The following is a 27,590-nucleotide window of genomic DNA, read 5'->3' as shown; positions in this document are numbered from 1 at the left end:
AATGTTGCCAGCATTACCAATTGAGTCCCAGCCAAACTAAATGAAAATTTTATAAATGCTGGAAAGTCCGAGCTTTAGGTGGGGGAGGAGTGAAAGTGTACACAGGGCTCGACCTCACTGGGTATCAGATGATTTATCCTGAAAAGGAGAGGGGCAAATAACAAATAAGTGCATTTTAGATGAGTATTTTAAACCTTCTTGGAGAAAAGCGGCCCTTATTAGCATCAGTATGCAAGTATGAGGAATATCATAAGATAATATGGGTGGGTGGAGAAGGAGGAATTACAGTAAAAACTAAGTATTAGGCTAAAATTGAAAGGAAACTATTCGTGGTTTGAGATGATTTAGTCGTGATTGTAGAGGACACAGGAGAGAGAGGGGTAGAAGGAGAGGAGGAGGTTTGGCGTATGAATAAAAGAAGAAGTTGCATGATCTGTCGGATTATTTTTAAACGAAAAATAGGAGATTGCATGCTCGTAGAGGGCAAAGGAGAAAATCAAACGTTGCATTTCGGCTATCTCGTTTTTCTCTCCTTATTTTTAAGGGCTTTAGCCTGATTTTAATGGTGTTTTTCCAGTAGTTTGCACTTGCGAGGCTTCCATTCTTTGAGATGCTGTTTTAAACGAAGCCTGTAAGTGTTAGTATTACTTTTTTTGATACAGTAAATTTTAATTACTGCATAAATAGGTTTAGTACATTAAGCCCCATTTAGCGTTCTATGACATTTTTTTTCTTTGTTGGAATTTGATCAAAATCAGAAACATACAGTAAAATAAGAGAATTTATTTTATCTGCCCACGTCCGGTCCAATTTTCCGGCCCAAAGTCAATTGTCTGGCCCTAATATTGAGCACATCCTAATAGTTTCTGGTGTTTCTTTTCAACAACAAGCTGCGTGGCTGAAAAAAAACTCTTACGATAGTTTCAACCCCTTTTGATTGAGATTCCAGAGAGATGAGCAAAATTTTATTCATGCCTTTCTTGCTTTTCCCTTTAGTGTAAGGTCCAAGTTCATTTAAGGGTCAAGGCCGTATCCACTGGGGGGGATAGTGAGGTTTGATCCCCCCTTGAAATTTTTATCCGACCAGTAAAAAAGTAACAAAATGTATATTTACAGATTATGCTTTTGTAAAGTTTTTTTTTTAAATATCCTTCCCCGAACAAAAAGCTAGATACGCCCGAACAAAAAGTGAGATTAGGTCATCTCCTTAGTTTTGACTTCCGCTTGGTTTCACCTCCCTATATTTGCCTTGCTCTTAATACTTACACACTTAGAGTAAGCTCTAATACCAAGAAAAATTTTGAAAAAAAATTATTCTGTTTTGCACAAGTCAGATGTTCCTAACAAATCTTAAAGTACCAAGGACAGCGAAAAAGAAAATGATTGTTTGAATTTTGAATCGAGAATTCAGTTTTTAACGAAGAATACCTCCATATGCAGTTGGCATTCCCAATTTTTGGTTGTAGCAGGTACCGAATTAAAAAAAAAGGATTTAAAAATCAGCAAAAAATAAGCTAAAAACAAATGGGTGCCTAACAGCAGGGGCGTAATTTCGTCAAATCTGGGAGGAGGGGCGAAGGTGGATCAAATTTTCCTAAATCAAGTGAAAATGGCAATAAAAAATGAGCCTTTTTGAAAGCTATTTTTTTCCACTTATTGAGATGCTCATAGTCGGTGGGAGACTTATAGCCACTTGTAAGATTGTTTCCAAAAGAGGTCCACGTTTGACCTCCCCCCCCCCCGAAATCTTTGTCTGACTCGTAAAAAAGGTAAAAAAAAAATGCAAGCAAACAAATTTTTCATGCGTTTTCGTAAACTTTTTTGTAAGCGATGCAGAAAATGTGATACAGCCCTAAAAATTTATGATTTTAAAGCAACCAAAAGAAAAATCTCGATTTTTAAGTATGAACAAACCTAAGATTAGACACGGGGGGGGGGACAAATATTGCTGTTTTAATATACTTGGTGCTTTAAAAATATAGTTGCGTATTAAGAATCACTATGTTTTATGAAGTATAATTAGTTTTTCAATGGTTTTAAACCGCCTATTCTATATTACTCGACTGTTTTATATTAACTTCAATATCTATTATTTTTTTTTAATCTGTTTCTTCTTATAGTGATAAATAAATTCAAGCTTATTTTACAAGTAACTGTTCATTACAACTAGTTACACGATAGTATGCTACTACTACTACTAATAACTCACCGCAGCACCAAGCCGCCTGAGGCCAACACAGCTACGCACGCTCCTCCACCCCAATCTATTGAAAGCCTCCCTCTTTACACCCTCCCAGGAAGTTTCCATGCAAGACAGTATCTTTAACCTATGTAGTATAGTATTTAACTTATAGAGCATAGTATGATTATAGTATAGTTATAGTAGTTTATAGTATACAAGTATACAACTTGTATAGAATGAAATTTAAATCTTCGCCAGTCTAACGCTGGAAAATAGGGATTAAAACTGCCAGTGCCACTAACAGTGCGGCGTTTGGCAACTTCATTAAATACTATGAAAATTTAAATTTATAATTGGTATAATTCCTGACCCATCATCACCTGCAGATGGAATATCTTCTTGAAACCAAAAGGGAGACCGAAGTGGACTCCGAAAGACTTGACATTTCAAGAAGAAGAAGCAGATAATTAATCTATAGTATCATATAATTAAGTTTGATTTTTCTGCAATTGATTATCAATCAACTTTTTTGTTTTGAAGAGTTATTTTAAGCCAGCATCTATTTTGCACGAAGTATGCATAGGTTAGCTTGGTAGGATCTTGGTAGGTTTAATAAATCAGTTGATTATTAGGTGGTAGGCCTACAGGGGTCATAATTCTACTTTCTGAATCCTCCCCTACTTTTTAAAATCCCTTAAAGAGACAAATATGCAGCGGTTGGAGTCAAACATAGTCGCCAAACGCTAGATGTCGTTGGTTATTTTCCTTTTTGATAACAGTGTCGTAATTACGTCAAAATTCTGGAGGGGCGCAAAATTGGAGCCAATTTTTCCAAACCAAGTGAAAATGACAGTAAAAACTAAAAAAAGCCATTTGGTACCATAAAGGTACTGTTTTGTACTATAAAAGTACTATAAAGGTAAACATGTACTAAAAAAACTGATTTGTATCTGTTGATAATTGAATTATGTAGGTTTATCTCAGTTTTGACAAGATTTTGGAAGAAGCCAAATTTCAACTGCGGGGAGGGGGGAGCGGGGCAAACTGAGGCCTGAGAGGGGCAGTTGTCCCCCCTGTCCCATAGCAAATTACGCCCCTGTTTGATAATATGGGTAGTTTTCAGTCTTATAAGTTGCCCAAATTCTTTTGTATGTACTCCTGATGATTTTGTTGATTTAACGAAAATTAAATAAATGATATTTCATAATATCGTATTATTCTCTATCTCTGCATTATTAACTTGGTTCAAATTACACCAATAAAGAAAGATATTGAAAAAATTGAAGACAAAAAGTAATCGATACTATTAGGGATTCCTTATCATTTTCCCTGGGGAAATATTAACTTATTAATAGCATGAAACTTGAATTACAGGTAACTGATACCTGGAATTTGATTCTAGGAATTAAATTTTTCTGGATGTTTAATGTTATGGAGCTTGTAATAAAAACAAGTTAATAATACCTGCAAAATGAGACATGCTTAATTTGGTGACAATGTGCAATCAGGCATGTACGCCAAGATCTAATGTTGGGGGGAGTGTCCTAAGATAAGAATAGACAAAAAACAAGGGAAATTGAATGAACATTATATGAAATTACAAGAAAAAGTTGTACATAATTTTTGTATTTTGGGGATCGAGGGCCCGGGGTTAAAAGCCCTCTGTGTTTAAGAATACATATGGCTGAGGTATTGCACACTCTCTGTTGTAAGCTACGATTTAATCATAATAAAATACACATACAATATTACACTTTATTATTCCCCCAAAGGCTCATTGGCCTGTAAAGAAGGGGGAAGACAAACGAGTCAAACAAGGGGCTGTGAAGACAAACAAAGGCATGTGCATTATGAAGCGCCATGCGGGGTGCACTTCTGTTACTCATGACACTTCTGCCACGTGTTGTGCATGCAGTCTGGTGTGCGCGATTTCCGAAAGTGAGTAACCCCTCGCATGATGGCAAGGTTATTTTACGCCTATTTGCAGCTTGTAAACTAAATACCAAAACTATGAGGTTTCGGATGACTTATTTATCTGAGAAACGATTTCAGTTCTTTTTTTACTTGAAGGTTGTTTGTAAGCATAATATAAGCATTTAAACTTAAAAAGTGAAACGCGGGAAATTTTAAATAGAATTGAATTTAATAGGATAAAACAATTAAATAATGATTTACTAGAACATTAAGAGATTAAGATATAATTTTGGCGGAACAAACTGAAAGAAGCCAGGACCGTTGAAAGGTGAGGAGCTGCCCCGGACACCGTGGCTGAGGGGGTACAACGGTTAAAGTTTTCCCAGGCCATTGCGTGAGAAATTTGCTAGTTCGTATAATTTATTTCGGGGGGGGGGGCTTGATTTTGCCTTAGGCACCACCAAACCCTAGGAACTTATAGCAGAGCCAGCGGAGAATTACGTTTTTCAATCACTAGAATTTAAAAGAAGGACCCTTTTCAAGGAAATTACAGGGCTGCACCCTGACAAAATGTATTGAAAAGCATTGGAAAAAACTATATTGAAAAGTGAAATATTGAAAAAAAGTTGAAAAAAAACAGAAAACTCTACATTAAAATGTTGAGAATGTTGAATACGTTGTTGAAAATGTTAAAAACGCTGAAAATTATATTGAAAAAATGTTAAGATTTATGTTCCCTGTGTAAATTTTTGGTATGATGTTTTTTTTCTGCAGCTCTATGGTTTTAATTTTTCAGTGACAGTTTTTCTATCATTCGATAGCTCAGGTTCAGGTGTATCCAACTACGGAGTTTAAGTTTTGAAATTTTTCCTTTTATTATTTCTTAGATTGAAGAATACTTCAGAAGTCTGAAAATATAAATTTTTTTATTACTTTTTAAGTAAGTTCGAATCAGTCTCTAAGAAAAAGTCTCAGTAATATAATACATCTTCCGCTGTGAATGGATAGTTCTGAAACTATCAACTATCAAGTCACCGAATAACTCATATTAGCGCTAGTTACATCTCGTTATTAGCAAAATCTCATTGCGAATGCGGCTTTAACTTAATATCATATAACCGGATACTGGATCAAATTTAGGGCTATCGTGCTCTGAACCCACAACCTCTGCGTCTTTGATGGGGGACGGGGGGGGGGTGGGGTGGCAGCAACAGGAATTGGTTTTGAAAGTTTCTGTAATCGGCGGGATTCGAACCCATTGCTTGCTGCACAACAAGCGGGGAATCAACCGGTGGGCTAAGAATTCCTTCTGTAGCAAAAATCACGTATTTTGAATATATTTCAAGGAGAAGCCGAAGGTCTGGTCTATGGATTAGCAGTGCTATTTGTGCGTCAGCTGGGATCGAACACCAGATCCGTATTGCCAAGCAATAAAACCATTGTGTCACTGCAAGCAGAGGCGGTTGGTTTGTGGATGCAAAAGAATTCGGATATTAAAACAATTATCGTACTGAGTATTATTATAAAAGGGGAGGGGTGAACATTTAAGGACATATCGGTTATAATTATGCATTGCTGTAAATACTTTTTAACTATTAACCTATTTAACTATTTTAACGATAATTATGTATTATAACGACCCCATTCAAGAATTTTGATCTGTAAGATCGGAGAAAACCGGTTTGTCTGTCTGCAATAGGTTATAATTAGCTTAGTCTCGTTGAGAAAAACTACTATGTAGGTATATTTTTATTGAATATTTAATATGTAGAGGTGGTTAGGTTAGGTGTTTAACATAATGCGTTCTGGGCAGGCTGCTTTCCATAATTTTCTTCTGTAGTTTCCATAATTTTGTTAATGGAGTATTGTATTTTCATTATATTTTGGTATATTTTATTAAGATTAACCTAACTTCACTTCTTGAGTGGGGTTGCTATAATGCATAAGTACCATTTTAACTATTCACCAACGTTTCTAAGAAGGGATTTTAAGGATTCGTAGGAGAGGGTAAAGAGGGGCGGAGATGGAACGTGCGTGGGTTTGTTGGCTCCAGGCAGTTTGGTGCTGCAGAAGAACCATTAATTAGTAGAGGTCGTAGTATTATAAAATTGTTTTATTTCTACTTTTTAGGAATGCAATATGGTTTATAACTGGCTAAGGTGGCCAAGACGACAGAATTTATTCTACTCAGAAACACATGATGGCATATAAATAGCTAAGATGACAAAATTTCTCACAGTTCAATTGCTCTTGTGACTAAGTTGCCCGAGCGGTTCCAGTTCCAGATTTAGGCCTTCTTTGCTTCATTCTTTTTTTTTCGGGAAAAATGTGCGTTTTAATACAGAAGCTAAGTATTGAAAAGTAAATTTACAAAGCCCAGGAGCACAAGATGGCATATAAATAGCGGAAACAAAAGATCGCCTGTAAATGATTGTTAATTCCATTGCGTGATATGCGGAGCGATAAATTAATTCATCTGTCTTAATTGAAGAATCAGAAAATATATAGTAATTGCCGCAGAATCTTGTTAGGCTTAGTTTCAATAATCACAAGTTTGCATGATTGCGTGACCAAAAGAATCAATACAAGCCTTGTAAGGAGTTTTAGTCTCGTGCGCTCGGATTTTCTTTCAGAAACTACTTTATCGGTTTTCCATAAAACTTAGCCTACTTGTGATACTGTATAATCAACCTGATCAAGGTGTGGGGAAAGGGTATTGGCAGTACTGGCCCTGGCCTCTCTTGCGCCTGGGACAAATCTTGATTAAAGCCCTCCTGTCTTCCGAAAATTTTCAGGCCAAATTTTTGACAAAATTTTCATTTATGAACAAAATTTTCCAATGATTTAAATCTGACTTTTCTTAGTTTAGCCTCTGCAAAATGTTGGTTATCTCGTCCCAATAGATCGCGTTTAATTCTTCGCGTTCTATGCCCATTGACGCTAAATTATTTAGTTGCTCCTGGGCCTGGCCCATAGTTGATCTGAGGTACATTAATATTAATATAGGTTTACTAAATGACCGCTCATTACTGGCCACCAACACTGCAATGGCTTATAATATATTTTTATAGGCAACTCTTTACTTTTGCGAAGACCCCTTCATTTTGTTTTCAAAGAATGGTGATGAAGATATGGGAGAAAATGAAAATTTCAGATTCAATTTGCTTATACTTAGCCTACTTCCAACTGCGTCCTCTACTTTAATTTGATAACAATAAAATGTAACAATGACTAACCATTAGATTATTTATTTGAAATTTTGCGCCCCTAAAATCTCTGTCCCTGGGGCAAGTGCCCCCTCCGCCCACCCTAAAACCACTTCTGAGTACTGGGTAAGCCCTTTAGGGTTCTGGAAATTTACTGATTTTCTATAATTTTTAAAAGCTTCGATTTTATGCTCCCTCCGAAATGTTGCCCTCCCTTGAAATACAGTAGTCCGTATTAACCTGATATGGGCCCAAGGGTTGAGGTCGTTCACGTGACCAACAGCAGATTCAGGGCTGAAGATATGAACGTGAAATTCAAGGCAGACCCAGAGACAAAATTGTGCAAACTGCGGAGGGGTCGCGTACTAAGACACTACATACATATCGGAATCATTGCTGTCTGACTGAAGGCATTGGCATAGAATGAAGTTATGGCTTAGTGCCAACCAGGAGATTAATTTCGTTTTGGGCGCCACCAACCTTAGTAACGGCCTGGATTACAACAGGGCCAGCCAATTACCTTTTATTACCTTTTAAATTACTAGAACTTACAAGACTGACCTTTTTTCAAGGAAAATACATATTGAAAGAAAAATTACTTTGAAGTTTATTTTACCTGTGCAAGTTTTTGGTATGTTGTTTTTTCTGCATACCTATAGTTTTAGTTTTTCAGCGTAAAAGAGTGGAATTTTTGAAACTTGCCGTGCAATTTTTAAATTAAAAAGCATTGTATTTTTTGTAAAATGTGTCAACAGCGTGCAACGATTGAAACATTTCTATTTTATAAGCCAGTTCAGATCGTTCTCAAAGAAAAGGTCCAACTAATATCATGATTCAGCCTTGGTGAATGGATAGTTCTGAAACTAATAAATCAGTGATATCTTGTTATCATTGTTATAATTCCAAGCATCAATGTAATACATCCGAGTATCTTGTCTTTTCGATTGAAGTTGCAACAGTAGCCTACGCTTGTTGCAAAATCACTTGTTTAAATACAACAGGAATCTTAATTTGCAGATCCATTGCCTCGGGAGTAACTTCCCCGTCTGAGTCCTTTTCTACAGAAGCCCTTTTTTATGTCTTCCATGCGCTCACTATCTTGCTTTGAATTTGTGCCCCCTCCGAAATGTTGTCCTCTCCCGAAATAAAGATGTCTCTGTGTGCCTGGTCTAGTCCCAAGGGTTAAGCTTGTTCACGCAACCAGCAGTAGATTTAGGGCTGAAGACATGAACGTGGAAAACCAGGCAGGCCCGTAGACACATTTGGGCACACCAAAGAGGGGCTGCGTTCATACACTTTGGATGCATTGCTGTGGCCCTGAAGTCATTGACATAGAACGAAGTACTGGCTTAATACCAATCGTAGTAGGGTTTGAGGCCCAACTGGAATTACGCGGTCATGGAAAGCTACTCCGTGTCCAAGCAGTGCACTAACCATTGGTACGAATTAAAAATGGATATTTTGGACGGTTCAGTATTAAAGTGAACTAAGTCTTAAAAAAAAATGATTTTTCGCATCATTCTGATCCATCTGACATAATCCCGAAGTTAATCAACATAATTCAATCGTTTAATTCTGTTTATTGTCTATAATATCGATGAAAAACTTAAAGCTGAGTTTGCTACGTTTTGATTTTTCCTTTGAAGTCGAGAGCAACAAGAATGTAACAGTTTTTATGAATAATATATATATATATATATATATATATATATATATATATATATATATATATATATATATATATATATATATATATATATATATATATATATATATATATATATATATATATATATAGTATATATATGATATATATAGTATATATATATATATATATATATATATATATATATATATATATATATATATATATATATATATATATATTGTAGTCTTTTAGTAACTGCAAAGCTATCTTGACCGAGAAGTTGTACATTAAAAAACAAAAAACCAGCGACCACCTTGTGGCGGTCGCCCCGCCTTGTGGAATTCTGCCAGGCGTTGCTTGAAGTGAGCCATGGGTGGTACGAAAGGGTATGATGTGGTGAAATTGGGCCATGCTTGATGGAACAAGCTTTGATGTAAGACGTGCACAAATAGAGGAGAATGGGCAAGCCCTTATTTTCAATCTAACTAAAGAGGTATACACAACTCAATCTGTTCTCTCTATTTTTTTGGCGGGGGGAGGGTGGAGTTATCTTTCCGGTGGAGGGGTGTCTAAAATTTCAATACAATACAATTTTGATCTACAGGTATCTTGTCTTTTCTATAGATTCCTTGAAAATAACTGAATTAAAATCAAGTTGCCATCAAGCCATTGGCCAATTGGAGACAAAGCCAAGACATATAGTCTGAGTGAGAGGCGGCAAAACTGGCATAAGCCTTTTTTCAGGATTGTATAAAAATGATGTCATTTTCACTCGTTAATAGATAGTCCATCATCCATCCATCCTAGGCAGAACTAAGGTAGAGCTAACTAAGAGGGCAGACCAGCACCTCACTTTCATGCTTGTCACATATGGAGGGGGGATGTCCCCAAAAGTGTCCGTCCAGTTGTAAAAAAAAATGATGGAGTAATATTGCCAAAGAGCCAATCATATCATCCTTTATACATAAAACGTGGTCCAACCATTTTGAGATTTTTCTCATTAGAACCCTATAAAGTGGTTTTAAGAAAGACCATATTTCATTGGATGAAATTTATCTTCGTTTAACTGTCCTCCGTTTTTTCGTACGTCCCTATTATTAATATTTTGGAAACAAACCTGTTTTTTTCTTTTAGCCTGCCAGTTTCCATCATTTACGACAATGGCAATCGGACGACGAAGTTCGATCAACTGTTACGCCCGATGGACAGCTCAACAGAAAAGTGGTTCCTACACAATCATGTGATAATCTCTTGCACAGGTAAGAGGGTTATAATAAGTAGCCTATGGTTTTAAATTTGTTGACAGCTACAACTTATCGACTATATCAATTAGCCTAATTGCAGAGAATTTTACTTCTAATTTCTTGAACACCGGAAGACCTAACACATACCTGGGTGGTTTTCCACTCTGTTACTTCAGGCTTCGAATTAAAAACTATTAAGTTAAAGGCTTTGTCTAGGACAGGGTTGATTGACTTCTTGGTAGCGTAGATTGTGTAATAGAATGTGAGCTCTTTCACATTTGCTGTTGTGTTGACTGTTCGATACGAACTCCTGATAAACTAGGTCAAAAACTCTAAAGTGGGACACGGTTCTAGTTTCCTTATTCATTTTAGTACTGAAGCAGCACCCTGTTAAAGGCCCAAAACGGCAATTTACTCGAAAGGAGAGTAGAGCGTGATCTCTTCTAACCCCCTTGGATCTGCTGATAAGCGATTTGCTAATTCCATAAAATTGGACTTCGTCCAATTTTTTTTTTGATAGATTGACTTTTTGGTAGCTTAAATTGCGGAATACACTACGACATCTTTCTTAGAGTAGCCTATGGTAGATTTATTCCAACAATTTAGTATGGTAAGTGCTTCAATATGTCTAGGCACTTTAAGACCGTATGTTTACTCTCCTTAAATCTTATTTATTTAGTACTTCAAGCTTCGTACTAAAAGCTATATAGCTAAAGGCATTTTGTCCAGTAGCGTCAATGTGGGGGAGAAAAGGGGACCTTCTCACCCAAGGGGGTTCCCCAAAGACTTTCAAAAATATTTTCTGGGTGTATTTTAATTGAAAAATGCCTTTTTTCATACTTTACTACTACGACTACTAACAACTCACCGCAGCACCAAGCCGCCTGAGGCAAACACAGCTACGTACGCTCCTCCTCCATCCCAATCTATTCAAAGCCTCCCTTTTCACCTTCCCTAAATATTACCTTCCCTAAATATTGAAAAATATGTTCCCCCATTTTGACGCCTTTCTTTGTGTTTAGGAAATGGTTGATAAATACAAACAACATAAACAGTTGGGATTTTTTCTTAAGACCGTGGAACCTTAACCCTAAATGAATATTTCGACCCTATATCAAAGGGCCGTCCTCAGCAAAACAAATGAAAATATAAAAAAAAACAACTCACATTTAGGCACGACCGTCAAAACTAAAATCTTTTAAAAACAGTCCTAGCATCCTTACTTCAGGGAAGTTCAACCAGGACTGTTTCTTGTATATTTTCCTTTGCTGTTCTGAGAACGGCAATAGGGTCGAAATATTCATTTAGTCTCAAGGTTCCACTGTCTTAAGCAAAAACCCCCTGTTGTTTTTACTTGTTTGTATTTATGATGGAAAGGCAGTCTGGTCTTCGTCGCTATCATGGTTGCAACAGCAGCTGCAACCTAGTAAAGAGCGAACCACAGCCCATAGTAACCAAAGGTGAAAAACGTGTTTAAAAAAAAACTGTCTTGTGAGAAAAAATTGCCATCTGACACTAAATCAGGAATGGTAACTATTGTTTCGGTTTATCTTAGAAGTAAAATGTTATTGCGGAAAGAAATTTATGGTGATTTCGAAAAAGAGCCTGAAAACCATTGAAAATGGCGTTAGATCGAAATAAAAAGTGCACCATTGGAATCAGCATGGTCCAAAACCCTTTTGCAGGATCATTACAGTCCCCCACCTTGAACACCAAGAATGACTTTTTTGCATGGGTAACACTGATCTGTCTCTTTTTTTCTAGCAGGGCTAGGGAGTGGCCAGAGCATCAGAGAGGTGTTTAATAGCTCTTTCGAAAGGGAGTGAAATTTGTAAGTGCCCTTTTTAAGTAACCAAAAAGATTGGAGGGCAAATAGCCCCCCTCCCTACAGGCCCCCTCCCTCCAAACTAGTCCTATGAAAATTTTGAGATGGTCATTTTGTTAAACATAGTTCAGAGGTCCAATATATATAGTTTTGATGATGATTTGGCCCTCCATGGTCCCTGGGGACGGGCTGTATGTGGTATGGGGGTATCGATATCGCGCATATCGGTATCGTGCATGTCCCGGCTAGGTATCATGGTTGCAGCGGCAGCTGCAACCTAGTAAAGAGCGAACCACAGCCCATAGTAACCAAAAGTTAAAAAACGTGTTTTAAAAAAAAAACTGCCTAGTGAAAAACAGTTCCCATCTGACACTGACTCAGGAACGTCAACTGGTATTTCGGTTCGTCTTAAAAGTGAAAGTTTATTGCGAAAAAAAATTTATGGTGATTTCGAAAAAAAGTCTCAAACCCCTTGAAAATGGCGTCAGATCAAAATGAAAAGTGTACCATTGGAATCAACATGGTCAAAACCTTGTACAGGGAAGTTACAGTTCTCCTCCCTGAACAACAAGGAAAATCAATTTTTTGCATCGTTAGCACTAATCTGTCTCCCGTTTTTTTTTCTTTTTTTTTTCAACAGGTCTAGCGGGCTACCAGAACATCATAGAGAGATTCTTAATGGCTCATTCAAAAGCTATTTCTCATATCTACGTGCTTCTTATAAATTCTGCCATTTGAAAGTGCCATATGTCACTAAAATGACACTTTTTTTGCTATTTCTCAAAGGGTGGCACTAGCAGGCTACCATAACATTGTTGACAGATATTTTATAGCTCATATAAAAGATATTGCACATATCTACGTCTTTCATATAAATTCCACCATCATCAAGTTCAAATGGCACTAAAAACGGCACTTTTGGTGTCGTGTCTCAAGTGGAAAAGCTGCACTGTAAAAAAAAAAAAAATGATTTCCAACAAAATGTTTTGCTCGAATTCAAAAAAGTAAAAAAATTCAACAGTAGTTTGAAGTTTCTTGAATATCATTTTAAATTTGACTATAGGACCATTGAAAGCAATATGTTCAGTATAAGTTCAATTCAAATATTTGAATTATAGCAGAAAAAGGGGAACGCTAATTGAATTTTGAGTATAAAAAGATAATTATAAAAATAAGGAAATATATTTTTACTTTGAAATATGTTGAACTTTCTTGTCTGCAAAATGAACACGCAGAAATTTATGTACAAAAATTATCTTTTAACTTTTACAATCGATTTTTTTAAATACATTTTTGGTGAGTTTCTGTAGGTAGAACATTTATTAAGATGCTACCCTAACCTTAACAGTACTAACAGTGAAAATTATTGCTTTCTGAATTCAATTTTTTCTAATTAATAACGAAAAACCATTTGTGGGAACAACTTATGTTTTTGCGATGAACGTCATTTTTGTAATGAGACCCAAAAAGCGTTTCAAAAAAAAAAATTCTTCCCTGGATTGCCAAAGTTGCTGCTTACGCTGAATAACCAAGTAAGCAAATATATCGAAGAAAAGAAGACGCCTGTAAGGGTATTTCAGTCCCTTACGTACACGTAAAGGAAGCAAAAGCTTTCCCCAAAAAAGAGAATTTTCTAAAATGGTGCACATTTCAACTGGACTCAGAAATCCTACACTTTAATAGCATGAATCGTGCTTCAAAAACTCCGGTTTGCTACAGGATTAATTAAAAAATAGGACGTTAGCCGAATAAGTTTTATCAAACAGTTCATAGTGTTAAACTGTAATTAAGGAGCGACTCAGCTCAATTGTAACCGAAAGTCAAAAATGGAATTTGATAACAATTGATACGAATTCGGCTTTTATACAGGTTGCAAATATATAAATGTCGTTACGTTTAATATCTACCCACCAAAGGCTCCAAGCCTCAGAAGCCTCAGATTCTGATGGATTAAGGGATTTTGAAAACAGGGAGCCTGATTTTTGAAACACCCCCCCCAAAAGTCAACAGATCTTACTGTAAATCAGACCTTCAGATTCGGCGCATCAGAAAGTGTTATTGTGGGGGTTATGATATCCTACCTGAACAGATATGGACTTGTATCTTTTTGCCAGAAGAACGATCACGGATGCATTTCTCTTTGTTTTTTTGTTTTTTTGTTCTAGTGTTTCCTTTTTAAGAGATCGTAATGATTGGAGGGAAACTAAACCTCCTCCCAAGACCTAATTTGTCTCTTATTTTGTTTTTGGATGTAATTATTTGAGATCAATTTGAAAAAAAAAATCCTCTCCTTCAACTACCTACAAACTCATAATAAAGAAGTAGATTTAATGTTAATACCTTCAAACGACGTAGAGACGATTTTGCTTAGGGGACATTCAGATCAGAGAGAGAAGACATTCTGATTCAGAGAGATCAGAGAGGACAGTCTGATTGTGATTGTAAGTATTCAGTTTAGTTTATTAATATTGAACTTGTGTCTTATGTTTCCCAAAATGTTTAAGATAGTATATTTTTATAAATAAAAAAAGTTTGCTAAAATTCTATGGTACTGTTCTATTAGCTGTAGACCATTCAAGAAGTAAAGTTTGGTTAATGCTAATGAAACAAAACAAAATAGGATAAAAATATAGTAGTTTAGAAACAAAGTTTCTAATATTAATATAGTTTCTAATATAAGTCTGATTGTGATGGTAAGTATTCAGTTTAGTTTATTAATATTGATAACTTGTGTCTTATGTTTCCCAAAATATTTAAGATAGTAGATTTTTATAAATAAAAAATGCTTGTTAAAATTCTACGGTACTGTTCTATTAGCTGTAAACCATGCAAGAAGTGAAGTTTGGTTAATGCTAATGAAATAAAGCAAAATAGGATAAAAATGTAATAGTTTTGAAACAAAATTCGGTTATATATTTGCACATTTGGGGGGTGGGAGGGTAAAGCATAGCATATATTAAATACGTAACCTAATCTAGGTACCTTTTCCCCCTAAACCCCAAAATAAACTAAGGTTTAAATATTGTAAACGCAGTTAGAAATCACTGTTTGCAATCCAATTCCCCGTTCAAAGAACCTGTTTGACTAGTTTCTTTTATCATCTATCTTGCGTGGCTTACAGCTAATAGAACAGTTCCAATTCTTTTTTAGCTACTTTTGGCTATCCTAGAAAGAGGGTAGGTTTGGGAAATAAAACATTCAGGGATAAGTCTAACATCCTAAAGTATAAGTACTTGTTTTCAATCTGGAACACGAACAAAAAGTAAAAATTAGCTACCGCTAGCAAAGTAAAACAAAATAGGATAAAAATATAATAGTTTAGAAACAAATTTCGGCTATATATTTGCATAAATAATTTCTAAGACCAAACTGGCTAATCATGATAAAACGAAACAATAGTAAAAAAAAAGAAGAGAAAAACGAGGATTATACAAGCCAGTTAAACATATGGACTAAAATGCAAATATTTCGGTCAATACCTCCGCTTTACCGTCCTCATTGCAATATAATAATATCAAAATTACTAATAAAAATCCATGGTTACTATAAAAAAAAAAAAAAAATTCCAAACCTTTAAAAGACTCGCAACTAAAATTTTAAGACCCTCTCCATGTAACGGTTAAAGGGTAACTTAATGAAAAAATACAGTAATGAATGGGAATTCAATTTTTTAATTTACACATTAGGGGAGGGGTGGGGGGTAAAGCATAGCGTATATTAAATACCTAACCAAACCTAGGTACCTTTTCCCCCCTAAACCCCAAAAAACAATAGTTTAAATATTGTAAACCCAATAACAAACTACGCTTTCTCTATTGAAAGAAACCCGTTTCGAAAGAAACCCGCATCTTCCCTATATAATATAGCGCGTGTGTTCTGGATAGTACATAAGTACCAAAGTATGTCCCGGGAAGGTATTTTGAAGTACTTACCTCCACTCCTTGTCCCTCTAGAGGGTTCTTAAATTTGCCTACACGACAGGTCTATACTTATTGAAATTTTGACAAAACAACATTTTACCTTAATTTTCATAAACATTTTGTTTAGTTCCAAAAATGCAATTCCTGTTATTTGAGTAGAATTTTAAGCCATATCAATGTTGTTTTTTTTCTTCAAAATTTTGGAAATATCTTTGCATATCTTTAAAACGCTATCAATTGGGATTGGGTTTAGTTTTGGAGCGGAAAACAATATCTCCATGCTTCATCTAAGCAGAAGATTTGGTACACAATTAATTAATTTTATAACTCGCACATCTTATGAGACAGTGAAGAAGAGATTCTATAAAATCTAATAAGCAGATAAAAGATATTAAGAAAAGACAGGATTCGTGGCATTATTATTGCAACCGTTAAGCTCTGGAGGTAGAAAAAAGAGGGGGGGGGTCTTTCTTTTATTGGTGCCTAGATTTGATTTCATCTTCATTTCAGGTCCGTGTGTCACTGTTTTCCTGACTGGAAGATGTTTCTTACTCAAGTGTCTTTTGCGGCCTGCTACTACGCCATTGATTTACTGATTTCCACCAGGAAAAAATGCAGGCGTTAAGAGGTGTCATATTATCTGGGAGAAATTTTTTGTTGTAATTTTCTGTTCTTGTAAAATAAATGAGATAATTTTTTGGTATTTATTGATGCTTCAGAAAGAAGAAGGGGAAACTGAATTCTGAGAACTAGTGTTGTTCAATTTCCTAGGTCTAGACTGTAGACCTAGGAAATAGAACAACGCTAGTGATGGAAATCCAATAAAAGAACGGGAAATCCAGCAAACAAGATGGAAATCCATAAGGATCTTAAAATCCAAAATGTTGTTTCGTCAACAAATTGAAAATTCAGTTTAGGTATGGGAATTCAACATTTTTGTTTCTCAACAAATTGGAAATTCCATAATAACCATGGAATTCCAAAATGGTCTCCAATATTCAATTTCAGCTGTTGAAATTCCAATTTTGTTGTTGTCTTAAACTCTACAAGCAATTTTTGTTGAATCTGAAACGATTTTTTTTACAGTGTGGGGCAATTGGGCTAGCAGAACTTATAAAAAAGATGTTTAGTGGCTCATTTTAAAGCTTTTGCTATTATATATATGTTTTCTTTTCAGTTTTACATTCGTAAGTGCGATATGGCACTGAAAACAAAACTTGTGGTGCCACTTCTTAAGTGGAAAATCTCTCAAGTACAAAACTGGTATCATTGTAATAGTTATGTTCCAGAACCCTTAACTGGAGGTTCACAAGAACCTCTCCCGTACATTCCTCCCAGCCCCCTTACTAATTTGCATAAATCGTCTGCTCATCAGTAAGTTAATGAAACACTAGCAGGCTACCCCACCGTCTTAGATAGATGTTTAATGGCTCGATTATAAGCTATTGCTAATATTTACTAGTTTTTTTTTTTAAATTCTACCATCTATTAGATTTCACAGATTTTAATGTTAACTAGTTTCTGAGGAGAATTTGCAATGAACTCTGTCATGGTTGAAGCATTAGCTGCAACCTAGTAAAGAGCGAACTACAGCGGATAGTAACTAAAAGTTAAAAAAAATGAAAACGGTCGTGTTTTGTTCTTTATTACAGGCCTAGCGGGCTACTATAACATCATATGGAGATGCTTAAGAGCTCATGCAAAAGCTCTTTCTCATATTTAAATGTTTTATATAGATTCAGTAGTCTGAAAGTGCCACATGGCACAAAAAAAGGCACTTTTATGCCGTTTCTCGAGGGGTGGGTCTAGCGGGGTACCAGAAGATCTTAGATAGATTTTTGATAGCTCATGTGAAAAATATTGCTCATATTTACGTTCTTCTATAAATTTCACCATCTACAAGTTTCAAATAGCACTAAACCGGCACTTTTGGTGCCATGTCTCAAGTGGAAAAGCTAGGGCAAGTGGGCTACTAGAACTTTATAGAGTGATGTTTAAGGGCTCATTTGAAAACTTTTGCTCATATCTACATGCTTCTTATCAATTCTACCATTCATAAGTGAGATATAGCGCTGAAAACAACATTTTTGGTGCCATTTCTTAAGTGTAAAATCTTGGAAGCATAAAACGGTATCATTGTAACAATTATGGTCCAAAACCCTTAACTGGAGGTTTGCAAGAACACCTCCTGCAACTTCCTCCTCCAGTCCCCCTTAATAAGCTACACAATTTAAGTCCTAAAAATATCAATATATTAAATTACATTATTAGAGGTGTGGTTCTGTCAGTAGGCTACAGCGCTAGACTTCAAATTAGATTATCATCCATTCGATTCCAGCTTGGATTTTTTTTCAATCATGGTTTGTCCCTTCTTATGATTACTTTTCAGATAATCCAGTAGTTTTGTAAGCGTGATACACTTATTTTGCTAAGCCATATCCCGGGAAGGCAGATTTTAAATTTATTACTCACATTTACATGCCTTTTATCAATGTTACCATCAAATTGTATAGCTCTAAAAACAACACTTTCGGCACCACTTCTTAAGTAGAAGAGTTTGGAACCATGAAACGTTGCCATTGCAATAATTATGGACTAAAGCCCTTAACTGGAGGCTTATAAGATCCCCTCCCGTATACTCCCCTCCAGACCCTCCTAGTAAGTTTCATAAATCAACTAGTCATGTTAAAAGTAAAACATTATTGCGAAAACAAATTAACTAAAACTAAAAACTTTTCAACCAAACATCTACCAAAAATTAAGCTTGATTGATCAACAGTTTTGAATGGAACCTTCAAACTTCACTCTGTGATGATGCCTGTGTGCTACTTCTAACGGCGGTAATTTAGGGGAAAGGATGTCATTGCCCCCTTATTTTTTGCTCTTGCCTAGGTTTTGAAATCACCTTTTTTTGGTCATTTCATTGGAAAAGGCACTTGTTTCATTTAAAAAAGTTGGGGAAACAACCAAAAGTGCACTTTGTGGGAAAAGTCAAATTTATAAAAAGCGAATAAGTACAAGCGATTAGGTAAAAAAGCGATTAAGTATAAATATAAGCTTTTAAATGAGCCCTTAAACAGCTTTCTTTTGTTACAGTAGCCTTCTAGTTTCTGCTAGTCATAAAACGAGTTTTAAGGCCCTATCTTCATAATGGCTTTTTGAAGCAAAGTCGGCTGAGTAAAACAGCTTTTTGCTCATCGAAAAACAAACGTTCCTAAAAAACATGTATTGTTTTCCGAAGTATGGACAATGAACTTTATGTTACAGACTAAAAGTTTTTCTTAGCTGTCAAGGTTGTTTGCAGTATTTTTTTAGAGTTGTCTTATCTCCCCTAGATCGGTGATAATTAGAAATTATATTAAAAATAATCTTTCAATTGAAACGAAGAAGCGATATTAAAACTTAAAATAGACAGTATTCGGTATAAATAAAAAATATCTTTGCATCGCTGTTTCTGCATTAAATTTTAATAAAAAACGAACAAAGATTAATTATAAAAAACAAAGTTTTTCCGAGGGAAGCTTAAAACGGACAAAAATTATTACTTCACAGCCTATTCAATATATATTAATATAACTAGTACAAATAAACAAATAATTACGTTTCCCCATGCTTTTATGATTATACAAAACTAGCGCTTTACTGAAAACACAAATAATATAGGAGTTTTGGTATAGTAAAAGCAAACCAATTAAGGACTTTTTTTTATAGAATCAAAATATTATCAATCCCTTTTAAGATAAAGCAACAATCCATTTTAGGATTTTCTTTTTTTTTACGTTTAATTTGGTATCACTTCTGCACAATGGCTCAGTCCAATGACTGGCTCTCGTTTTGGTTCTTAAAAGGACATTTCATGATTAGTTTGTACACAAGTTCAAATTAAGGCCATCTTGATAGTATTGGGAATATAGACTAGCTTTAGAATTTGTATCATAGCTTGAAATTCACTCTTGTATAGAGAGAAATAATCGAATTTCCAGATTTCATATTATGTCTTATTTGATATTCATTTCGATTGATACTAAAGCATATTTCTTACAATTTAAGACTGTATATTATCCACTATTGGTATTATAGCTGGTGAGAACGAAATGCTGCTTGATAAATAAATCCAATATTTCTGTATGCTGTTCAATTACTTTGCGGCTATTAAAAAATAGTTAGTTTTACGCTTATGTTTTTAAGATAATTTTAATTGTATACTGAAAGTTACTAATGTCACAACTGGTGTAAGACTATGAAAAGCTTTATAGATTTGTGTAGTGTTGTCAGGCTACATACTGACTTTTGACTCTTAAATCAATAATCCTGTTTTTATACTTGACTTTTGTTTTTTCAGTAAAGCGCTAGTTTTGTATAATCATAAAAGCATAGGGAAACGTAATTAGTTGTTTATTTGTACTAGTTATATTAATATATATTAAATAGGCCGTGAAGTAATAATTTTTTTCCGATTTATGTTTCAACTTCGCTCCTTACTTCCCTCGGAAAAACTTTGTTTTTTAAATTAATTTACAAAAGAGCTGATTGACTTCTTGGTAGCAGAAATTGTGTAGTGCAATGGGAGTTCTTTGACTTTGGTGTTGTTTTGCGGTTATGATTCGAACGGCTGATAAACGGATGGTCAATACCATGTCGATTCCATTAAACTAGGCTTTGTTCGAGTTTAATAACATCGAGTCGCAAGGCATTCATAGAGCCTCATCGCCATTGCTGTTTTGGCTTGTCTTAATTGGGAGATATCGATAATATGCAACCTACATTTTTGGAAACAACATAAACAATATTAATTCCGGCAATAACGTTAAGGCGAGTCATCGTTCTTTTTTTCTTGTTCATTTTTGTACTGAAGCAGTACCCTATTAGAGGCCCGAAATTTCTATTCGTTCGAAAGGAGAGTGAGGCGTAACCTCGTCTAATCTTATTTCTATTAACAAAGAAACTAATGAAGATCTCTTACTAATCGTCTTAGACAAGAATCCAGTCAAGGCGAAATCCTCCCTGCGCTCTATATAGCCTATTCCTATCGATGTTAACGTTAAACCATTTTCTTTTATATAGAATGGACTATATAGGATGTCAGTGACGGAAATCAGTTGCAATCTGCTACATTGAATCCTGGGCTCTTCCCCCAAAATTTCTGCACATGCAGCCTAAGGTGTGGATTCCATGTGACTCTTATTCAGCAATTAAGATGGGTCTTGATGCGGACATGCACCCTTCGAATTAAATTCCTACAATGGGTTTCTGTCTAAAACAGGGTTGATTGACTTTGTGGTGGCATGAATTGTGTAATGCATTGCGGCTTCTTCCAGGAGTGCTGTTTTTTGTTTTCTGATTTGAGCTGCTGATAAACGAATGATTACTTAAGTTTTATGTCATATGGATAAAGCATGGCTTTTAAAACAATTGCAAGGCTCAGACTATGTACAAATGATATCTTCAGGCTCTTTTGATTTGTTTTCTCCCTGTCGGCCAAAGAACAAGCAGAGTTGTAGCTTTTTGAGGCACAGAAGGAAAACTGCGTTCTATTAATTTTGGATCCAATTTTTACTGAGGGAAGGAGGTTTGCAGCTAACGGCCTATTATGCAGTTGATTTTAACTATTTAAAAATGGCTTATTCTGTGCAGTTGAGACCAAAAGCTGGGCATTCACACGTTGAACAGCAACCTCTAAGCAGGCGATTGTTTGGGATCAATCCAAACCAGGAACTGCATCCGGAAGTTACAAAACAGCAAAAGAGAACTCACCACTCACCATCACATTTACTAATCCCATCAGCTCTTTAATTCATGTATTCGTTGGGTTTTTACTAGCAAAGTTGGTCAAGTGACATCGAACAGGACAATAGATCAAGGCACACCTCCATTGGGTGGGGTTAAGTCCAGTCCTTCCAAGCGCCCATTAATTGCCTCTTGATGTCACTTGCTAAATGAAGACGCGGCTTTATTAATTAGCAGTTTGCCACCATTAAATATCGTAGATTCTGGCTGCCAGAATATGGTACATCTGGCAAGTAGATAATAAGTTTAGTTTGGTCATTAGTGTCCAAAAGATCAATATATATATGAACCTTTTAGAACATCCAGTACCTATGCAAACAAAGAAACATTGGTACTTGTGCATTATATGGGCCTTTCTAAATACTAATGAATGCTAATGTTAATCATAATGAATGCTAATGTTAATGCTAATGAAATAAAATAGGATAAATGTATAATAGTGTAGAAACAAATCTGGGCTATATATTTGCACATTAGGGGGGAGAGTGGGGGGTAAAGCATAGCATATAGTAAATTCGTAACCTAACCTAGGTACCTTTCCCCCCCCCTAAACCTAAAAAACAACAGTTTAAATATCGTAACGCAATGAAAACCACGGTATGCATTGAATTACTCTATAGCGGTATCTTGAATTAACCCGTCAAAAACGAGGTTTTCGTGACTGGTATCCTTGTAAGGGCCCATATAGTGCCCAAGTACTGAAACATCTAAATATTCTCACTTGTGTCTCCAAAACGGCTGGGTAACTAAGCAATGATCTAGGTTAGTAGTCCCTTGGGACTAGTTCAATACTGTTTCACGATTGAATCCGGACGGATGACTTCAGAATTTATTTCCAAATAAAATGGTAAGGTTATATACACCTGACCGAACCATTCATCCATGGTCGTACTCCTGTAAGTAACTGCAATTTACGACTTTGAAGGATGTATTTTGCAATCCAAAGAAATCAAATGTTTTGTGAGGTTTTCGACTTGGCTCCTCTCAACACTGGGGTCCACATATTCCTTTGTAAGTGCCTGTGTTAATCTTATAGACTAAACTTCAGGTCAAGATGTCTGTCATATGTCATTGCAGGGCCATATCCAGGGGCATTTCTCGGTTTTACCCTCCCGCTCCATCGAAATAGCTTTCCCACTCGTAAAAATACGAAGGTGTTCTCCTAAGAAACTAAAAGTATTTGTCTCACTCATAAATTAGTCCTTAAAGTGCAGGCAAAAAAAATATTTGAGACCGTTACACATAGGTCAACAGGAAATCGACCTCTTCTTTATTCTCTTGGTACCGTCCCACCCAGGGGCGTATGCAGCATGTTGTCTAGGGGAGCGGCCGATTCTGTGACGGAAGGTAAGGAGCTGAAGTTATATAGGCAGTTCACAAAACCTCACATCGCCAGCAAGTTCTATCTTAGCTTTTGAAATCTATATTCATCAATAATCACCAAAAATCAAAAACCTCTGGTTATTTCCAGCTTTTTCAACCATCCACCAGTGAACATCCAACCGAAAAATTCCAATATACAAAACGTTCTCGTTAATTTGAAGTTCTAGGGGGGCAGCTTTACCCCTGCCTCTCTCGTGCCCATAACCCCACCTCCTCTCCCCCGAACCAAATTCCTAGATACTGTCATGTGTCCTAGACATCCTCTTACCCATACGGTCAAAATTGATTACCTGAAAACCCTTGGGGTTTTGGTTGTGGTTTTTTCCTTTTCTTTTGTATTATCTAGATCGCTTAAGATCGCAAAAGTGGGGCATGGGGAACAGTGGTGGATCCAGGGGGCGAGGGGGACGCCCCCAAACGTAGTCTAAAGTAGTGTAATTTACTTAATTAACGCAAGTTTGCGTTAATTATACTTACTCCCAACGCAAGTTTATCGGATCAACCTATTTTGCACTCTCCCCCCCCAAAAAAAAATCCTGGATCCGCCCCTGATGCGGATGGGAAAAGATAAATTATTAGGAATTCCTTTGCAGAGAATACCTTTTTCAGAATGTGCTGTTACCATGATTTTCTCAAGACAGATTCTCAAAAATTTCGCTAGAATTCACGCCTCTTTTATTTAGAAGAATATCTGGATTAAAGTAAGCTTAAAATACTTGCAGGAAAAGTCTTATAAAGATTCAAAAGAAATCCCACTTCATGGCCATCTGTTGTGTAACAAGATCTATAGACTTTTGTCTATTCTGAGAGTTGAAACACTTTAAATCACTTCCTTTTGCGGTTTCTTGTGGGTCTCAAAGGATTTCGCTTGTCCGGATATCAGTCGCACTCATGTCAACATCATCTTCCGTTTCCGCCATCATTGTTCTGTATTGAGTGTCCTCGACTAATTAATCGGTTGGTACTTTATATGGTACCTTATGAGGTTGCCGCATTAATGTTTTCTACTTGTTTCTTTTTCAAATTAAATAAAAAAAACAAGTTTTTTTTTAACTGACAGTAAGGAACGGCATTAAAACTTAAACCGTAGAGAAATTATTCCGTATATGAAAAGTGTTGTCCGCTCTTCAACGCTTCGCTCTTTACGCTGAAGTTTTTTATTGTTTTAAAAAAATAAGAGTTGTGAGAAAGTCAAACTTTAGCGTAAAGAGCGAGGCGTTGAGGAGGGGAGAGCCCCTTGCATATACGGAATAATTTCTGTTCGTTTTAGGTTTTAATGTCCTTCCTTACTTTCAGTTAAGAAAAAACTTGTTTTTTTTATTTAATTTTTGAATATTTTTGAGTTATTTCAGGTTTTGATTTTGGCTCCACAGTCATGAATAATAAAAACAAAATTAGCACATTAATGTTACTTTTATTTGGTTAAATGGCTTTCTCGAAAGTTGTTTAATTTTATTTTATTTACGAACGTTTTTATTAGTAATAAATATACGTAACTTACGAATTAACTTACGTAACGAACTTCTATATTCATATATTTTTAATACGTATATTAGGGGGCTCGCCCCCTAGTCAATACCACGCTTTTTACGCTAAAGTTGGAATTTTTTTCCAAATATTTAAAAATTAACCCTTAATAACAAAGGCCGTTACTTAGAATAAATAGCTCTTATGAAAGTACTAAAAAATCTTTGGCTTAAAGAGCGAGGTATTGACTAGGGGGTGAACCCAATCATACACGTAATATTTTCTGTTCTTTTCAAGTCTTTATGTTACTCCTTATTTTCAGTTGGAAAACTTGTTTTTTTTATATTTAATTTCTGATCTTTTTTTTTTAAATAATGCTGGGAAATCCGGCGCCTCCTTCATAGCAATGTCCCTTCCCCATGAAAACTTCCTTCATGGAAAGATCCTCCCATATAGCCCCCGACCCCCCCCCTCCCATACTACCAGAAAAAAATCCCCCTTGAAAATGTATGTATACTTCAAAATAACCAATACTATATGTTAACATTGGGTAAAGTCCATATGTTTCATCCCTCCCCCCGGACACTTCGGGGAATTAAGTCATCCTAAAGGACATAGTTATCATTTTTTCAACCTTGCTGAACAAAATGGCTGTCTCAAAATTTTGGTCAGGTGACTTTGGGAAAAAAATGAGGTGGGAGGGGGCCTAGTTGCCCTGCATTTTTTGGTCACTTAAAAAGGGCACTAGAACTTTTAATTTCCGTTCCAATAAGTCATCCCACGATATTTTAGGACCACTGGGTCGATACGATCGCCCCTGGGGGAAAAAAAAAACACACGTCCGTGATCTTTCTTCTGGCAAAAAATGCAAAATTCCACATTTTTGCATATAGGACCTTGAAACCTCTGCAGTAGGGTTCTCTGATACGCTGAATATGATGGTGTGATTTTCATTAAGGTTCTATTACTTTTAGGGGGTCTTTCCCCCTTTTTTCGAAAATCATCCAAATTTTCTCAGGCGCGTAACTTTTGTTGGGAAGGACTAAACTTGATGAAACTTATATATTTGAAATCAGCATTAAAATTTGATTCTTTTGATGCATCTATTGGTATCAAAAACCCGTTTTCTAGAGTTTCTGTTACCATTGAGCCGGGTCACTCCTTACTTACAGTTCGTTACCACGAACTGTTTGATTTAGTTGTTTGGATATCAGTCGAGTTCATTCATGTTATCACCATCGTTGTTTCACATTGAGTATCTGGAACTAACTGACCCTGATAACGCTTTTATAGTGTTGTTCTGTGATGCCATATTCTTTTCAACTTGTTTCCGATGTTCAAGATGGCTTGATTTAGTTGTCCTAAGGTGGCATAGTCGACCGATCTTTGCCTGCTGATACTTAGCCCCTGGCCCAAGACTTGCTGCCACAAGGGATGACATCAGGAACTTTGTAGTCAAACACAGTTGCTAATCGGTCAATGTGAAGAGCCTGATTTAGTCACTATAATATGTTATAATCTGCTTAAATAAAAATTAAAAATCTGCTTAAAGAAAATTTGATACTCTGCTTAAAGAAAAATAAAAATGGATGGGATATAAGATGTTTGCTCCAAGGAAGATGAATCAAATGGGAAAAAATTATAGCCGAATCGTAGAAATTTCGATGTTTTTGCGGGGGGAGAGAGAAGACAAGGGCCCCAAGGTTCCCCCACCCCTATGTACGGGCTTTCTCTCCAAGTTTTCTGTAAAAGATTCAAAAAGAAGGTGGACACATTCACGTTTAGAGTTTATCGTTGTTTAATGTTTTTTTCTTGTGTCTTTTAGTAGTTGTATTTTTCAGCTGGTAAGGGTTTGAGGATGTGACTCTGAAATGCTCGGACTTCATTGTTTTGTTTGGTTTACTGTCTAAATTAAACGTTTTACTCGTTGTAATATATTTATAATTTGCATTTACTTCGGGATATTTTTTCCTTTTAAAAAATTGGCAGTCCTTATCCCCGGCAATGTTGTCAACACCACATTCCATTCCCTCCACCACTGCTTTAACTTGATTTCTGTCAATTGCTGTGATTACTGATGCTATTTCTTGTTTCTAACCTGCACAATAGCCCTGTAAAGCTGAAACTTATTTGAAAATTAATTTTAGTTCTGAATAACAGCTAGTCTAGATTTTATTTTATTTTTAGGGGGGGGGGGTATTGGAGGCTTAAGATTACAAATTACATTGTCAAATTCACAATTGCTAAAATTTAGATTCGGCAGCAATCAAATTTCATTTTAAACACCCGATAATAAGAGGTGTCATATTTTAGCCAGCCTTGGGACACGTCTCCCTAGTGACCACTCTGGTCTAGCTATCCTTGGTACACGGATATTACAGCGGGGCCCGAAACACTTCCTCTCACCATGAAATCCTAAATTGTCTTGAGTTTCTGTGCTTTTCTTCGTCAAATTGTCAAATAAAATTCGTTTTTTTTGTAATCGCCACCTCCCCCTAAATTTATTTATTATTGACCCTCCGACAAAAAAATTCATGTGCGCGTGCCTGACTTGGCACTTTTGTCAACGATCTTCCAATTCAGCCTCCATTCTATTTTGACCTCTGTCAGTTGATCTGATCAATGATGTTTTATCAGTATTCCTGTAAAATGCTGAAATTTTTTTTTATTGTTAAATTTAGTTTTGAACCATAGTTAACCTGACATTTTTTCAGGTCGTGGGGAGTGGCTCAGGTTACAAATTATGTCAGTAAATTCACAATTGCTCGATTTTACACTTGGGAGTTATCAATTTTTTGTTTTTAAGACCAGAAAACTTGGTAGTTTCTGTTTTAGCTGGTTTTGTGATACTTTTTAACTTCTTCACTCTGGTCCTAATTCGTGTGTGGTCCTGTCTGTCAATATTATTTTTATTTCTGCTGTCATTTTTCTGTATTTGCTTTGATCTGATTAGGCTACTATTGTTCTATCTATTGTCGAACATGAACATCATTGCTGTAGCACTTTAACTGCTT

General features: G+C 35.9%; 1 protein-coding gene across 1 annotated transcript in view; it reads left to right on the top strand.

The window, feature by feature from the left end:
• The window catches only part of gukh (NHS actin remodeling regulator GUK-holder), a 197,385-nt gene that overhangs the window by 46,965 nt on the left and 122,830 nt on the right, over positions 1-27,590 (top strand). Inside the window, exon 3 of the mRNA XM_089086026.1 lies at positions 10,085-10,209. Within this exon, the coding sequence (XP_088942152.1) occupies positions 10,085-10,209 (125 nt within the window). The remainder of the gene's footprint in view (positions 1-10,084; positions 10,210-27,590) is intronic.

The sequence above is a fragment of the Artemia sp. Qi Xiang Cuo genome, chromosome 3 (assembly GCF_049724085.1).
Source record: "Artemia sp. Qi Xiang Cuo chromosome 3, ASM4972408v1, whole genome shotgun sequence".
Classification (NCBI taxonomy): Eukaryota; Metazoa; Arthropoda; class Branchiopoda; order Anostraca; family Artemiidae; genus Artemia; species Artemia sp. Qi Xiang Cuo.
The sequence above is the reverse complement of the archived record's forward strand: the minus strand, read 5'-3'. Positions and strand labels throughout refer to the sequence as shown.